Raw genomic sequence first — 16,466 nt, 5'->3', positions numbered from 1 at the left:
ACAGAGGGTTTATTTATTTATGTGTGTGTTGTAATAACGACTAAGGCTATCATGTGGCAATGTTTCCACATGTCTTTTTTTTTTTTTTTTACGATACATACCCAGAAGCACACTCCCCCACAGGAAGTTACCCAGCATTACCTAGATCTACTGCAGTGTTTTTCAACCTTTTTTGAGCCACGGCACGTTTTTTACATTGGAAAAATCTTGTGGCACACCACTAACCAAAAATGTTACAAAATGTCACCATGACCTCACACATGCATCAATAAGTCTATGGGAGAAACAAGGTAGGTGTTGCCACACGGACCAATATTACATTGCTCTGCCAGTCTTTACACCACAGACACTCCACAGTAGCCACGTTTTTACATCACCACTTTTTCTCTTTTCGAATGACCTTTCATGAAACAATGGTATCCATGGAAAGGAATATTCCAATCTCTTGTCTACATGCACCGTGAAAATCAACCAGAATAGTCAATAGGGCATGCCCAGTAAAACGTAAACATCAACATGACGTGATACCGGCTTCCCCGAGTTTTTCTTTCACTTGTTGGAATAACTCCGTATTGCCAGTTTTTCGTCTGTCGAGTCTTGAATCAAAAACAAACTTTGCTTAGTCCAGTGCCGATTGCTGGCCTCCATTTTTAAAAGTGAAGAACGTCTGGATCTGCGTGTTACGTCATATCTGAGCATGCGCTGAAAGAACGCACCCGGGATCAATTTAAACAGGAAAAGATCAAATTCAATCTTGCTAATATTTTATAATTAAACTCAGGACATGTTTTATATAGATATATATTTTCTTTTTTAATAAAACTGCACTTGTGAATGGCGTATAGAAGGGTTTAGATTCTGTTTCACAGATGGTGGTAATGCACACGAAAGCTGCTTGCCAACCGCCAATAAACAACAGAAGAAGAAAAACACCAGGAAGAAGAAGAAGGCACCCTGACAACTTTCCGTTTGAGCGGGTACAAGATACCTCAATCGGATTGGTTAAAGGAATATTCCATCCCTGTTCAATTCTTCCCGTTTGAGCAAATAAACCAAATGCAATTGGAATATTTGGGTCCATGTATACTATTGACATAATGGCTATTAACATAATATTTGCAAATGATGATTAATAAATGTTAATTATAAAAAGTGATATTGGATAATTCCTCACGGCACACCTGACTGTTTCTCAAGGTACACTAGTGTGCCGCGGCACAGTGGTTGAAAATCACTGATCTACTGTATTTTGTAAAGATTATTTTTATTTCCTATGGTGAAGACTACACGTTTTTATATTCTAATATTAACACAGCACCTAATACATTGCAGTTTACCATGAATAGGTCAGAAGTTCAAAGAAGTAATTAAAGACATGTTTATAAAAATACCAGTGTTTGTGTGTACACAGTCTCACTGCTATTTTTCAACTAGATGCTTGTCTTACCTCTTCGACTACTCCCATCCTTATCAGACCTCTTTATCTGTCCCTTTTGGCTGCATTCAATCATTCCACCCTTTACTCCTGTATGTGCATTAAGCCACAGCCTGTCAGTCTGTCAGTGTATGAATAATTGAGGTGTATTGAGTAGGGTCAGCAGATGGTGAGATGGCTGTTATGGATCTCCAATCTGTGGGTTTCAGGAAGTGCACACACCTGTCCGGTTAAAACGTGCAAGAGCTTAGCTGGAACACTGCAAAGACCTGGGAGGGATGTACCTCCTTCCAGTGCAGGTGCAGGCATGCAACAGCAGGCACGCAAAGCCACGTGCGGCTACAAGCGAGCGTAAATAATAATAAACATGCCAGCAGCAGCTCTGTCTGTTTTTTTTCCTCCACCTGTTCTTGTGCACCTGCTACCAGCAAATGCTTTCCCAAATCTTTCCTTATCTTTCTCCTCCAGCCACCCATCTACTTTTATTTCCTGCCCCCAGCGTTTGTCGTCGGCACCCATCGAACTGCTCACTTGGCTGTCTCTTTATCTTGCTTTCACCGTGGGCCCTAACAAGCACAGCAACTGGCCCCCGGTTCTCAGCACGCCTGACAGCGCCCTCCGCCTCCCGTCGGATCAACCCTTTGACCCCTTAATCCCGCCCCCGTCCCACAGCCCCGAACTCTGACTGTGACCCGCGCGAGTCACATGAGTTAACCCCATCTTACATCCACACACACACACAGCTGAAAGTCTGCAGGCTTGCCAACCAGCATTCACACAAAATTGATCTCCACAAGCCCTACGCCCCACCCTGTGGGTTCTTCTAATCCCCCCGCCTCCCCCTCTTGATCCTGTAACCTACCCCCTTTTTTTTTCCCTCTCACACTCTCGTACCCCTTTTCACTCCACACCCCTAATCCCATCTATCTTCTTCCGGATGAAAGCAATTTCAGCGGGTCCCTCCTTTTATCTCAACGATTCCGGAATGATGCAAAAATCAAAAAACGGTAGATAACACCACTTGCTTCTTTTGCATCTTTGTCAGAAAGCCAAGTGTTTTTTTTTTTGCCACGTCTATATTTGTTTGCAAGTGAGAATCTCCTTTTCAGGTGGTCCTCGAGTTCTGTTCCTCGACTGTACGTTACTGAGTTTTGATGCAAGTCGGCCTGTCACGATAATCGAAAAGTCATTCATTCTTTCATTCATTTTCTACCGCTTATCCTCACGAGGGCCACGAGGGTGCTGGAGCCTATCCCAGCTGTCTTCGGGTGAGAGGCGGGGTACACCCTGGACTGGTGGCCAGCCAATCACAGGGCACATATAGACAAACAACCATTCACATTCATTCATACCTATGGAGAATTCGTCGCCAATTAACCTAGCATGTTTTTGGAATGTGGGAGGAAACCGGAGTACCCGGAGAAAACCCACGCATGCAAAGGGAGAACTTGCAAGCTCCACAAAGAAATGGCCAAGGGTGGAATTGAACTCTGGTCTCCTAGCTGTCAGGCCTGTGTGTTAACAACTTAACACCGTGCAGCCTAATTAATTTGAAAAAAAAAAAGTTGATAATTTTGCCGGTCTCAAAAAATTGACATGTGCATGGATGAGTGTGTTTATTACACAGGCTGGAAGACAAGAGGGTTCATTCAAAAGAGAGAGTGAACCCTCCTATCAGCCCTTCAGCCTCAGCAGGTTAGCAAGAAAATAATAATATGAATGAAGGCACACACGGTTTAATTTTTGCAAAGTTTCATTTCTGCAGTATCAGACCTGACACATTCATTTTTTTTGCAATTTTGCACAGGCATCCTTGTACAGCAGTTCCAATGGTGTAAACACAGGACCATGCACTGTAAATATATGAGCGCACATCAGCATGCAGTTGCACACTTGGATGCTAGCATCTGGCAGAGAGCTTAGGATGCAAACAGATGTGTACAGCAAACAACATCACAACATGGAATGGCTTGAGAACTTCCATTATAATGAGCACTTTTATATATACTTTGTTCTTTAATCGTGTTTTCTTGTATTTCTGCTTTGTCTCTTCCTCTCAAGCATAACTGTATTGATGAAATATTGAGCCGTAGAAAGGCAAACACCCTTCAACGTTGTCTCTCAGCACAGTCAATGACACAAACTGTCATGTGAAAACGCCATATTTGAGCTGGACCACATATCGGCGGTGCCGCAGTAAAAATCAATGTTTCTGATGTCCTCCACTTCTTCTTTCACTCGGATATACAGTTCAGGAATTGTTTTTTGTGACATGTACATATACGTCCTCTGATATTTGTGGAGCTTGTATTGCAGTGTAGATTTACTATCCACTGAAAATGACCATCATTATTGCTTAAACAAAACTGTCAAAACAAGTACATACCAAGATAATTGTCTTGCCTGGTGGTTTGCGTCCAGAAGTTGAGAGTTCATGGAGGGTATACATGAATTTCAAAATGTGCTGCGACATTCTGAAGCAGGGCATAACGCCGCTCTCTTGGGAAACAGTCAGGTTTCCAACATGACAATGAGCCCAACCACACTTCCCACATGACAAGTGGCAAGGAAGCTGAAGGTGATGGACCGGATAATCATAGTTACTCCAGATCTGTACCATTTTTAGCACCTGTGGGGCACCGTCAAGTGGAATGTGGTGAAGGACAAGGTATCTAACAACCAACCATCTCTGTGATGGCGACTGTTCAGTAATGCCTTGTTTATTATGATTAATTGGCTCCAGATTCCACTGTGATAAGTAAATTCTGCAAAGTAAATTCATAAATCCAATTTGTTCATTGTTATAGAATAGAAAACCTGTTTGTGACCTTCTAAATGTCTTTTTTACATAATTGGAGCCATGTAGACATTAAAAAACACTCTATATCAGGGGTCTCAAACATGCGGCCTGTGGGCCAAATGTGGCCCGCAGGACACTAGTTTGAGGCCCCCGCCTTGATATGAAAGTTTAATGTTAGTGCGGCCCGCGCAAGTTTGATATGGATGCTGTATGGTATCATGTACCCAGAAAAAATTATTACGTTTGATTAATGTTCATGTTAAAGGTTAAATAACTGTTAATAGTTATCCTCCCTATCCGTGTGGAAGTGGTAAGTTTTTGGCTATTTAAGTTTAAAGGAAATAACTCGCTAGCTCTCTAGTTTGCGAGTTAGCATGTGTCTCAAGACCCTGCAGTTGCGCAATATGTTGTAAATAAAAAGAGTATAAATGTGACTATAGTCGTGTTTTGTCATGTCTACAGGGCTCTAATAATGCTTTGTTCATTTTAATCTGAAAATAATTTGTCTACCCACCAACTATATGTGGTTTCTTAAGTTTTTATTATTTGCCGTTTTATTATTATTATATTTATTTATTACTGATTGATTGATTTTCTTTATTCTTGTTGTTTATTCATTTTGTGTAGAAATGGAATGGAGAAATGGAATGGAACAGTGGAATGTTTTATCAGAGCTTTTATTGTAGAAAATCGGAACCAAAGCACTGAAAAAGTTTGTATATTTTTCTGTTTTTAATATGTGCGTTTGTTTTTTGAAAACGTGATGCGGCCCAGCCTTGCCCAGACCCTAGCTCCAGTGGGCCCCAGGTAAATTGAGTTTGAGACCCCTGCTCTATATCCTATGTCATCTTTACTTTCCCATTAAATGGGCTCTATTATGTTCATTTTCAGCTTTCGTATCGAGTTGTGTTGTTTTTTCCAATTAATAATAGGCTGTGTTCAACCACAAAACAGCATGATTTATGAGTTAATATAATTGAACTGAAAAAAAAAAACGGGATTGAGTGAAGCCGCAAAATTTCAACAGCAATGTGGTGAGGGACGACTTGGGAGTTTTTTGTTGTAACTTCCTGCATTGAGAAAGCAACATTTTTATCTTATCTATTGTTTTTTTCCGACACTTTCTGTGCCGGTTATTGTGTGTAGCTGTTCTAAAGGAGTCCACAACGAAATACAAAGACCAGAAAATTAGTATAATAGGTCCCCTTTCATGGAGTGGTCCCTCCCTTTTAAGTGTGAAGTGGAAAAGTCCAGCAATGGAAAGGTTTTAGAAGCCCTTGATGGGAAGATAATTAAACAATGACCATTGTGACTCAAGGTTCAACAGCAATACTGAGTGACATCATCCGGCAACGTGTTGTCCCTTCAAACAATATGTAACACGAGTATTTAAGACTTCACACCGTTTCTGGTTTCCTGGATACTATTTCACGTCTCAGATACCTGCAGCACAACAGCTCAGCTATGTGATACACGTGATTTGTGCATAATGCTGCACTATCTGACTACATCTACAGCGCAGTCTACCGGCAAGGTCAAAGCAACAGCACAGTAAGGTAGGTTCAACCAGAAAGCGGTATGTGTGTATTCCCCCTACAGCGGTTCTCTACCCGTCTGAAGCCTTACAACACAGGGAGCTTAAAAAACGTTGCTCGACACAGACAAGAGGCTCTATGCACCCGCAGGCCGGCTGAACTCAACAGTCTCAATGGATGGATAGAAATAGCACTGTTTTCCTATTCCGCTGTTTCGCTACAAAGCAAAATACAGTAAATCTCGGATATATCGGACTCGGATATATCGGAAATTCGCTCACAACGGACAGATAAAAAAGAACCGATTTTTCTGTAATGCATTTCCAATAAAAATTCATTGCATATATCGGATTTTTTATAACGGATTTCGCCTATTTCGGACAAAATCTCCAGTCCCGTTCCAATGCATTTCCATTAAATTTCCCTCGCATATATTGGATGGCCGCATCGTGGCGCTCCGATTCGCCGAATCGTGACAGGCCGCTATACGACGTCATTTGCAGCGTTTGCAGCGTTGCCTGCGCGTCCAGGTACATTGGAAACATAGTCAAGGAAGTTCCTTTTTATAACGGATAAAATCCGATTTACACATATACCGGATATAAATCCGATATATGCGTAAAACGGACATTTTCCGGTATACGCATATAACGGATTTCGCTTATATCGGACAAAACCAGTGGGAACAATTGAATCCGATATATCCGAGGCTTACTGTAGTACATCTCTGAATGAGTCTGAAACGTGCTTGACAGACATGGCAATGTTGTACATTGAAAAAACTGCCAAAACTACACAAATCAGTAGTAATTCACTGCTAAAATCCACACGAAAAATTGTTGCTAGGCAGAGTTCATGGGGCTTATTCACAACTGCCCCTTAGTACACACTTGACAGTCAAAAAAAACGAAAAACTATGGCTTGATTACTCTAAAGTGTACAACCAAGTGTCTCATTACACAAATTCCTTACACAAAATTTTCTTCTTGTTATTAATACACTGCAAGAATATGACTGCTTTTATCGCACGTGTATGATCATCAGCGGTTAATGTTAACAGAAAACATGTTTTCAGATTACATCATTGACTACCCTGAGTAGCAATATGGGGCTTTTTAAAAAAAATAAATTATCCAATTTATGTAGCTCGAACAAGACCTTAACATTTTCTTTCGGTGTATGAGCGTAATCATCTCATCATGCTTCAGACAGAGTCTAGAGTGTTTTCAAAAAAGGGAAAAAAAGAAAATACCTGGCACTTTCTACTTAATTCCCACAAATTCCATGTGCATGAAACTAGAAGAAAGTTGGAAATGGGTCCTTTGCAAGCTGAAAAAGCTGGTTTGCATCATTTTAGCTCTCCCCACCCACTTTCACCTTAATACCTGAACTTCCCTGCATAAATGTGTTATTACAGTATCATTACAGGGCCCATTTACTGGGACTTAGGTTCTGTGTTCTGGGGCTTGTGCAGGACTCATTATGTCATTAAGTCATTATGAGCCAGGATAGAGAGAAAATAATACCCATAATAGGAGCTACACTGGGCACTACTTAAGTCTATAGTCTCATCCGGCCTGCCTTCCGGCCTATTTACCTGTCTGCCAGTGAATCTGCATGAGTGATGTGTTGCATGTTCCCGTATCACATCATCTCCAAAAAAGGTAAGTGGGAATAAAAACATCCAAAATGGACTCACCCCAGAGTTAGGATACGCGGTCCAGCCCAGTTCAGCTGTGGCCACTCGAGTGTCCATCACGGTTTCTGGATCAAAGAGAGAAAAAATGGGTTTAGGTGGGGAGTTCAGAGGAAGAGAAGCTATTCTGGGCATCATTCAACAGAGCTGAACTGCATTCAGGCACTAGTGATCACTTGACACGATCACGGAAGGACAGACAATAGAAGGATCCTTTGCAGAGTTTAATAAGAAAAAGGAAAAAAACAAGAAACCAATGCATGGCTGGAAGGCATTTGTCATACTCTGTTATTCTGTTAAAAGTGCAGTTTTGGTAAAGTGTTCTCAGTGACTGCTTAATAATTAGGAAAGTATGCCTGTTTGATTTTGACTATGGAAATTCAAGAAAATCATACAGTAATTTGTGTATGCACTGCGACTGCACTGTGTTGTCTGTTAATACTGTGTTAGTCCTAATATGTCAAATATGCCATCTTGCTCCAAATATTATATAATATAACGATCCCTCTTTCCCTGCTTTTGCTAGGGATGCCGATTAGTATAGGCCGATTTCCGTGAAAAAAAACACATGATCGGCATATGCTGATAAATGTCTTTCAAAGCCGATCACAAAAAGTGTTCTCTCACTTCACGAACAAAACATATTTATAGCAGCACACAACAGCACAAATCTTAATTATGTCATATGGCTTATTTACTCTTTATTTATCTACTATTATGCGTAACACGAGTGTAAAGGTGACTATAGAGATGCTAGTTCATGGCTCTAATAATGTTAAAATGTGTATTTACAAGGCGGCAAACAGGTTTTATATACTCTAACTATGAATGAATTTGGCATATTTGGATGAATACAAAAAATAGCTGAAGACACACTCCAAAATTTTATAGAGGTTCTACTTATTACTACAAAGGATGTATAAATAGACGTATTTTGGTTTCCTGCAGGTCAATACTGATTGTTCAAGTAAAACTAAAGGATGAAGTCAAATATACCTTTGTGGGGTTCATAGAGGATTGTTATTGTTCTTCTTCAGTGTATCACAATTGTAGGAAGAGACCGATCCCATCCCGTAAGAACGACAAACGGTTTCTGTGCATCACTTTGTCTCCTATCACCAAAAGACTGTACAAAAAAAAGTAAGCCGAACAAAAAAAGGAAAAAATGATAACATACCCAGAGGAGATAAAACTTTACTGGTGGAAAAGTTCCAAACCATAGCTTCCCTTTTGCGTTGTTCCTCAGTGACTCACAGTAGATAAATGTGTCCTAAATCTCACAGGAGACGTTTACTGGCTCCATATTGATTAATATCTGCTCTTTTGGCTCATGTGAGCTCCAGAAAGAAGCAAAATCCTTTCTTACACTATTCACTCACACATATTTATGGAGTGATGGACATGTTGGCCGTAGCAGCGTGATTTGTGGAGCCACAATTTAACTTAGCCTTTTTATGGTCCAAATCTTCAGCAAGAAATATTTCACTTTTTCCATACCTTTTTTCCACAACCTAAATGTACGTATTTGTGTTGGTAGTCAAATAGGTGAAAGGTATTTCCGGGCGTTCAGCTACAGGATGCCAGCGGAGTGTTGCTGACTTGGATGCAATCCATTTAGCACAGCAAACAGTTGGCTAGCAACACCCACACGTGTTGTTGATGAGGGAGATGAATTGCAAGCTGCAGACTCTCAGTCGCTCATTCAAGGAGACGTTCCAGCCCTTCAGCGCCCACCTTTTTTGCCTTTTACTCTCAGTGAAGCGTGCCCCCGCAGATGTCGCTTTTTTAAGAAGCGCTGTGATTTAGAAATGATTCCAAAGGAAGCCTGTCATCTGTACTTCAAGTGGTTGGTTTGTGAAAAAAAAAGCATACCACAGATGAATGACAAGCCACCGGCAACCTCTATCTACTCTCATTGGATGGAAACCGTCCGCAGACATGATACCAATTAGCCTGCTACAACACACACAAATACAGACATTACTGGCTGACTCCAAGAGCAAGTTTCAGTGCACATCCACAGCGACAGCCTTGTTCACGCGAGCCTCCATCCCCAGTTTCCTTAAAATGAGCCTGTTCCAACAGCTTCAGCACTGCCATGCTTTGCCATCAGCTGGGGAGGCCCTGTAGAAGTGGAGCGTGAAACCAGCCAACGTTGCGGGGGCTGCCAACAACTTTCTCTGGGGAAATCACACGCGATTTAGTCAAATCACACAGGCGCTTGCAGGGCTGTTTCCTTTTGGAAGGGGGGGGGGGGGGGGGGCAGGATGAAGAAAAAGGCACAGGATGGTAAAGAGGGCGACAAAGGGGTCAAATGCCCTAGATCAGGGGTCTCAAACTCAATTTACTTGTGGGCCACTGGAGCTCGGGTCTGGGTGAGACAGGTTTTCCCCCCAAAAAACCCCAAAAAAACGCATTTATTAAAAAAAACTTTGCTTTGGTTCCAATTTTCTACAAGAAAAGCTCTGATAAAACATTCCACTGTTTTATTTACTTTTTATTTTTCTACACAAAATAAGATGAAAAATAAATAAACAAATCAAGAATAAAGAAACTCAATCAATCAGTAATAAATAAATATAATAATAATTAAACGGCAAATAATAAAAACTTAAGAAACCGCATATAGTTGGTAGGTAGACAAATTATTTTTTTCTGATTAAAATGAACAAAGCATTATTAGAGCCCTGTAGACATGACAAAACACGACTATAGTCACATTTATACTCTTTTTATTTACAACATATTGCGCAACTGCAGGGTCTTGAGACACATGCTAACTCGCAAACTAGAGAGCAAGCGACCTAAACGGTAGCCTTCAAGTTATTTTTTTTAAACTTAAATAGCCAAAAACTTACCACTTCCACACGGATAGGGAGGATAACTATTAACAGTTATTTAACCTTTAACATGAACATTAATCAAACGTAATATTTTTTTCTGGGTACATGATACCATGCGGCATCCATATCAAACTTGCGTGGGCCGCACTAACATTAAACTTTCATATCAAGGTGGGGGCCTCAAACTAGCCCACAGGCCGCATGTTTGAGACCCCTGCCCTAGATAGAGGTGTCTTGTGACCTAATGCCTCCTTTTGATGGTAGCAAATGAGTAAATGGAGTATCGTAAGTGGTTATTTGTGACAGGGCGGGGCTCAAACACCTGTCCACATTTAGTGTGTCCGCATGAGAGTTTTCAATGAGTCATAGCTGTTAGTCATGAGTGGTGGTCCCCAACCGATACCGGTCCATGGATGGAGACTTGCGTAAACAGTGTTTAATAATTAGGACTGCCAATCGATCAAAATGTTTAATTGAGATTAATCACAACATATGTCATCAGTTAACTCACAATTAATCGCAAATAGAAAATCATTTTGTGTGTACCTTTGAAAGATAATTTCATGTTTTTAACAAACATATTTACATGAGGCTGCACGGTGCTCGAGTGGTTAGTGCGCAGGCCTCACAGCTAGGAGACCCGAGTTCAATTCCACCCTCTGACATCTCTGTGTGGAGTTTGCATGTTCACCCCGTGAACTAGGTTTATTGGCAACTCCAAATTGTCCATAGGTATGAATGTGAGTGTGAATGGTTGTTTGTCTATATGTGCCCTGTGATTGGCTGGCGACCAGTCCAGGGTGTACCCCACCTCTCGCCCAAAGACAGCTGGGATAGGCTCCAGCATCCCCGCGACCCTTGTGAGGATAAGCGGTAGAAAATGAATGAATGAATATTTACATGAGACTGGATAATATGACTGTTGTATGCAAAATGTTGGTTATTAAACATTAAGTTTTTTAAAAAGCTTGACACAAAATGGACCTCAATGTGTACAAAAAAACAAATGGTCCAACACAAACATGCCAATACCTTCAAGCAAATAATCTCACAACATATAATTGTGAGGAACATTCCAAATAAAGGTTTGCAAAAACACCCACCAGCTCAGTGAAATGAAAACAGGGTAGCGACTGAGTAGCTACTGCACCCACATACTGTACTGCAGTCAAGCTATAGCTTGTACTTTACTTCCAAACACTCACAGACAAACAAACTCGTTATCACACTTTTCTTGGTGTGGTGACACCAAGAAAAGTATGACAGCATAGAAGTATGACATAACATACAATTTGTATGTTGTCCTCTTTGACAAACACAGCAGTGCAATCAAAAATTCTAATAATTGGCTGCTAAATAATAAGAATAACAACAACATTAATGATGTCATCTTGCGAGCTTTTACTGCCATCTCAATTACTGCTACGTATATGTGTGCTCACACACGTTGGCCTTTGTGACACAAGCCCTCCAAATGGCCAATTTTGGCTTTGACTGGTGGTAACTAGAAGCCTGTAACCAACAATTTTTAACAAGAAAGAAATAATTTTAAGTTGGGACACTTGTATGCCACTGTATAAATGACAATAAAAAATACATACATTCTCTAGTTCTTCAGTTTCTCCATCTGAGTCCAGCAAGAGGCACTGAATAAATAAAGGGAATTTCCATTAACTCGTTATTAATGACAAGTCCAGGTTGTACACCCGCCAAAGTCCGCTGGGATAGGCTCCAGCCTACCCTCGCAATTCTATTGAGGATAAGCGGCATAGAAAAATGGATGGACCACTTGTATATTTGTTTTGCGCCGAGAGAAGAGGTTGTCTTGTCTTTTTGGATTAAAATAAAAAGGTAACTACACAGAACTTTCCCACTCCAAATAACATCAAATCAATGAATTAATCCTTAACTTTTCTCATAGACCCAAGTACCCAGACTATAAAGTCACATTTTACCGCGTGAGGCATTCACAAGATAACTAAAACACCAATTGTGGGCCTCTCTCGTTTCAAGTGGAGCCCAGATTCCTGATTCCTGCTATGTCAGCTCTGCCGGCAATCCACATTAAATTCAAAACAGCCAGTTTATAAAAAAAAGAGGTATTAATAAAGAAAGCTAAAGGCTGACTTGGCAAGCATGGCTCATAAATCTATTGGAAAACAATAGCTTGTAGGTGTCAGACTAGTCGTCCTTAGATGGATTCAAAGCCCTGCACAGCTGCAGGATGTGCCGTTGCAGGTAATGTTGCAGAATATTAGTTCTAGTAAATCATGTGACAAATGTGGTTTTGCTTGTCAAAAACAAAAAAGCAGGCTCTGGCATGAGCAAGACACACCCAACGTATGATGACCCAAGATAAGACAGCCCACATCCTCCTCATTAGGGACTCATGATGGATCGATACCTAATAGTGAGCCGTTTCTACAGATGGCAGGAGGTGGGTGCAACGATAGAGCGAGAGAGACTGCATTAAACATTGATGGGGACCCTGTGGTCGCAATCGATAAGGCTGCACTCTCTTCACACAATTACACGTCAGCAAGCAGTGGTATGATACATGACATGGTTACATATTGCAAAGACATCCATGAAATAGGAGCACAAAGAACCCAGAACAGCAGGAACGAATGGTGCAATTGTTCCACGTCGTGTGAGCTTCAAATGTACCGTCTTTGCAGTTTGCAAACGAGCCTGACAACATGTTTGTGTAATTCAAGCCTTTGGTGGCCCTGCTCGTATGATTGCATGGCTGCTGGTCGATAGAACATGTGCTGAGCCGCCTCTCTGAAGCCTCCCCAGTCAATAAGGCGGACAATTCTCCACAGATTTCCCTTTGCATCCCATAACACTCCTTTTCCATTCATCTATCCTCTGACACGCACCACCACCACTCAAGGATGCTGGCACACTTTGTAATTCAATGAGACAATCACATCCAGATGCCAAACGCGAGGCTAAGAGGACCCTCGCTTTGTGATTGGAGTAACAAACTGAAATAAGATCTATGGGCCTCGAGGAACGTTATTTCAGAAGGCTTGTATCCTCTTTGGATGTGGAATCAAGATGGGAAGACAAAGAGGAGGGGGAGACTGACAGTGTTGGGGGAGAATTGAGCAGGGCTGAAATGAGCACTTAACAGTGATGAAGCCCCATGGTGGCAGAGCGTGCTGAGCCTGCCATCTTAATACAAGGCTGAAAACAAAGTGGCAACACACAAGACTGAAAGCTGCTGTGTGTCCCAAACTAATCAGCTTGGCACTCAAGGGGTGTTCCCAATAATGGAAAAAAAGGAGAATTCCTGACAGCTAAATGAATTGATTGGCACAAATAAATACAAAGAATGAGCCTAAAAATTGTTTAAAGGAAAACTATTTTGGAATTTTTTTGGATCCCTGCAAACCTTATGTTAGACAAAAATGCTCCTTTTTCCGTGTGTTCACATGTGGGCAGGTTTCACGATTTTTTTTCACAATTTATTTCAAAAATATCCAATTACATGAGGAATGTACGCTGCATATTCAACCATTTTCAACCAAACATTTGCTCCCAAAGACGTGGTGATGACACAACGCCACAATAAAAGAGATCATATATGGTGCAGTTTCAAGCCAAAAAAATGGCCACTAGGTGGCAGATGTGCATTTTATAAGAGCTCGGCCTGCATCGGTCGCATTGAAATACATGTTCCGCAGCAACCAGGAAGTGAAAAGGCATCTCGCCATGTAATCTATCTTTCGAGTATGATGCCTCCTTTTAAGTCATTCAATCCCAGCCATTTTTCAGAGGACATCCCTCATTTTTGACAGATTTGTCAAGGCACATAGAATATGTCCTCTGGCTATATAACGACTTACCTATTCAAAGAAAGATTACTAAGTTTGTTTCTACCTTTTTCTGTTCTATACTGATCAGCAGTGGAACATACAGTCGGTAAGGCTCATCAAACAAAGGAGCTTTTTGAACGCTTTTTGATACATTTCTCAACAAAAAAAGAAGAAAAAAGGCATGTAGTGAAAAGATACTGAATGAAAATTTATCTACAAATATAAAACTGTGAACTATTTACAATTTTCACATTTGAAACTGAACTGAACTGTCTCTTCTATTGTGTAGTTGCATCATCACCTCTGTTGTCCTCTTGTACAAAAGAAAAAGTAAAAGACATGAACGTATTTGGGATTGGGTCTTCGGGTTGAAAAAAAAAATGTTTTATTACGCCATACAGTAATTAAGTCGTCTTTCACCACGGTTAGAATTTTGTGGCTTTACTGTATCACAGGTTTTCAAAACTATATGATTTAGTAAATCATGCTGTTTTTTGATTGAATAGTGTTTTTTAATTATTTGTTTTTGCCTAAAAGAAGCATTTCAAACATAAAACGGGCTAAATAAACTAAATATAAATACAAGGCATTAAGAAGACACATTGCGATATGCGGTAACTACTCTGGTCACTACATGTCAGACAAATATAATATAATAATAATAATAATAATACATTTTATTTGTATAGCGCTTTTCAAGATACTCAAAGACACTTTACAAAAGAATGAAGTTGAATAGAGCAAGTAAACAGAATAAAAGACACATCAAAATACAACATTCATTGGTTAAAAAAGCGGGGCGGGGCACATATAGAATCGCTAAACTTGATTGCCAGAACAACAGGCTTTTATTGCAGGTTTAAAACAGGTTTTCTATATTCTAATTCAGAAAATATTCCATGTGTAAATAAGGAATCCCTCTTCACTGAAATTCTATGTTAAACCTGCCATAGAAATTGACCAACCTGAATGAAGCCTAACATTCTTTTATTATGTTACTATATATTATGCATGTTGTGTTTTGAGCACCCACTTCAGTTAGCAAATAGAGTTTCTTGCTATTTCAAGGTCTCATAGTGAGAGCTGCTTCAGGGTAAAAAGGAATATAAATGAGGTGATAGTGCTGACTTCCCAGTCACGGGCTACAATAAAGAATCAGTGTAATCAGAAGTGAGATTTATTTCATTTATCACCACGCAGAGACTGTCACTCATCCTCAAGGCTTTACATGCACGAGTACAGTACAGGCAACAGGAAATACAAAAGAGAAATATGTTACTTCCATGTCTCTCTGAAGACAAGGATGACAACGTGGCTGATTTGAAAATTGAACTGGAAACCATCTGCCATCTTGAGTGACATTAGAAACATGTGAGGCACACACATTACTGAAGAACCGCTCTGGGCAGAGTGAAAATAACATTTCCAGCATGAAGAAAGGCCAACGACACGAAGAAAAGGAAAGAGAGAGGGGGGAGGTGCCGTGAAATCAGTGGCAGATGTTATGAAAATTAATATACATGCAAGATCTGCAGAAACTGATGAAATTAGGCAATAATTTCATCACAGCAAGGTGACATTCTCTCAGCAGGACACATCTGGGACGCCATGTCACAAAATCCTTATGAGTCCACCTTGCACTATTATTTCCCCATGGTGTATAATTGACTTGCTTATTGGATGTAAGAACAATTCACGTGTCACGCTTAGGAGAACACAAAACACCAATATTGCAAATATGTGCATACGTAATAAAAAGTTTGACATTTTCTTGAGCATTAGAAAAAAACAGACTGGCACTATATAAATCAACCAAATGATTTATCTGCAACTTAGCCAGAGCTTTTCTTCCTGTCATTCGATCCAGTCGATGCGTTCACTTGTACGACACGTGGCAGCTGTTGACTCAAATCAGGCCCGTGGCATTTGTGTTACAAGACCTGCATTGCTAACAAGACCAGTCTTTTTAATTTAATAGCGGTCAGCACTGTAACACAAAAACAGCACACAAGCATTACCGACACGTGTCTTTCTTTCACTCCCTATCCTGTTCAAGGGAGTAGGGCACATCATTTGCATTCATTAACATTACATTAGCAGAAGAAGTGATCTTTAGAAAGCAGGCTGCTGGAGAGTGTCATCTTTAATTCATCATATCCCCAACATTCACCCACCCTCTGGCACCCCCTTTACCGTCACCCCCAACTCCCCCCTCGTAGGTCCCTCGCTCATCCACCCCATCTCCTTTTATTCCACCTAACCCCAGTGCGTCATTTCCCTCGTGTCCATGAGCGTTTCCTCGCTTCCCATTCATCAGTCCTTCACCCTCATCA

The 16,466-nt window shown here is 40.7% G+C and overlaps 1 protein-coding gene across 2 annotated transcripts in view; it reads right to left on the bottom strand.

The window, feature by feature from the left end:
• LOC131125738 (ephrin type-B receptor 1-B) overlaps nt 1-16,466 on the bottom strand; it is a 169,708-nt gene that overhangs the window by 107,262 nt on the left and 45,980 nt on the right. For both annotated transcript variants that reach the window (XM_058067568.1, XM_058067569.1), the window contains exon 2: nt 7,470-7,534. In XM_058067568.1, coding sequence (XP_057923551.1) covers nt 7,470-7,534 — 65 coding nt within the window. The remainder of the gene's footprint in view (nt 1-7,469; nt 7,535-16,466) is intronic.

The sequence above is a fragment of the Doryrhamphus excisus genome, chromosome 3, assembly GCF_030265055.1.
Source record: "Doryrhamphus excisus isolate RoL2022-K1 chromosome 3, RoL_Dexc_1.0, whole genome shotgun sequence".
NCBI lineage: Eukaryota > Metazoa > Chordata > Actinopteri > Syngnathiformes > Syngnathidae > Doryrhamphus > Doryrhamphus excisus.
Note: the sequence above shows the minus strand (reverse complement) of the source record. Positions and strands in the feature narration are given on the sequence as shown.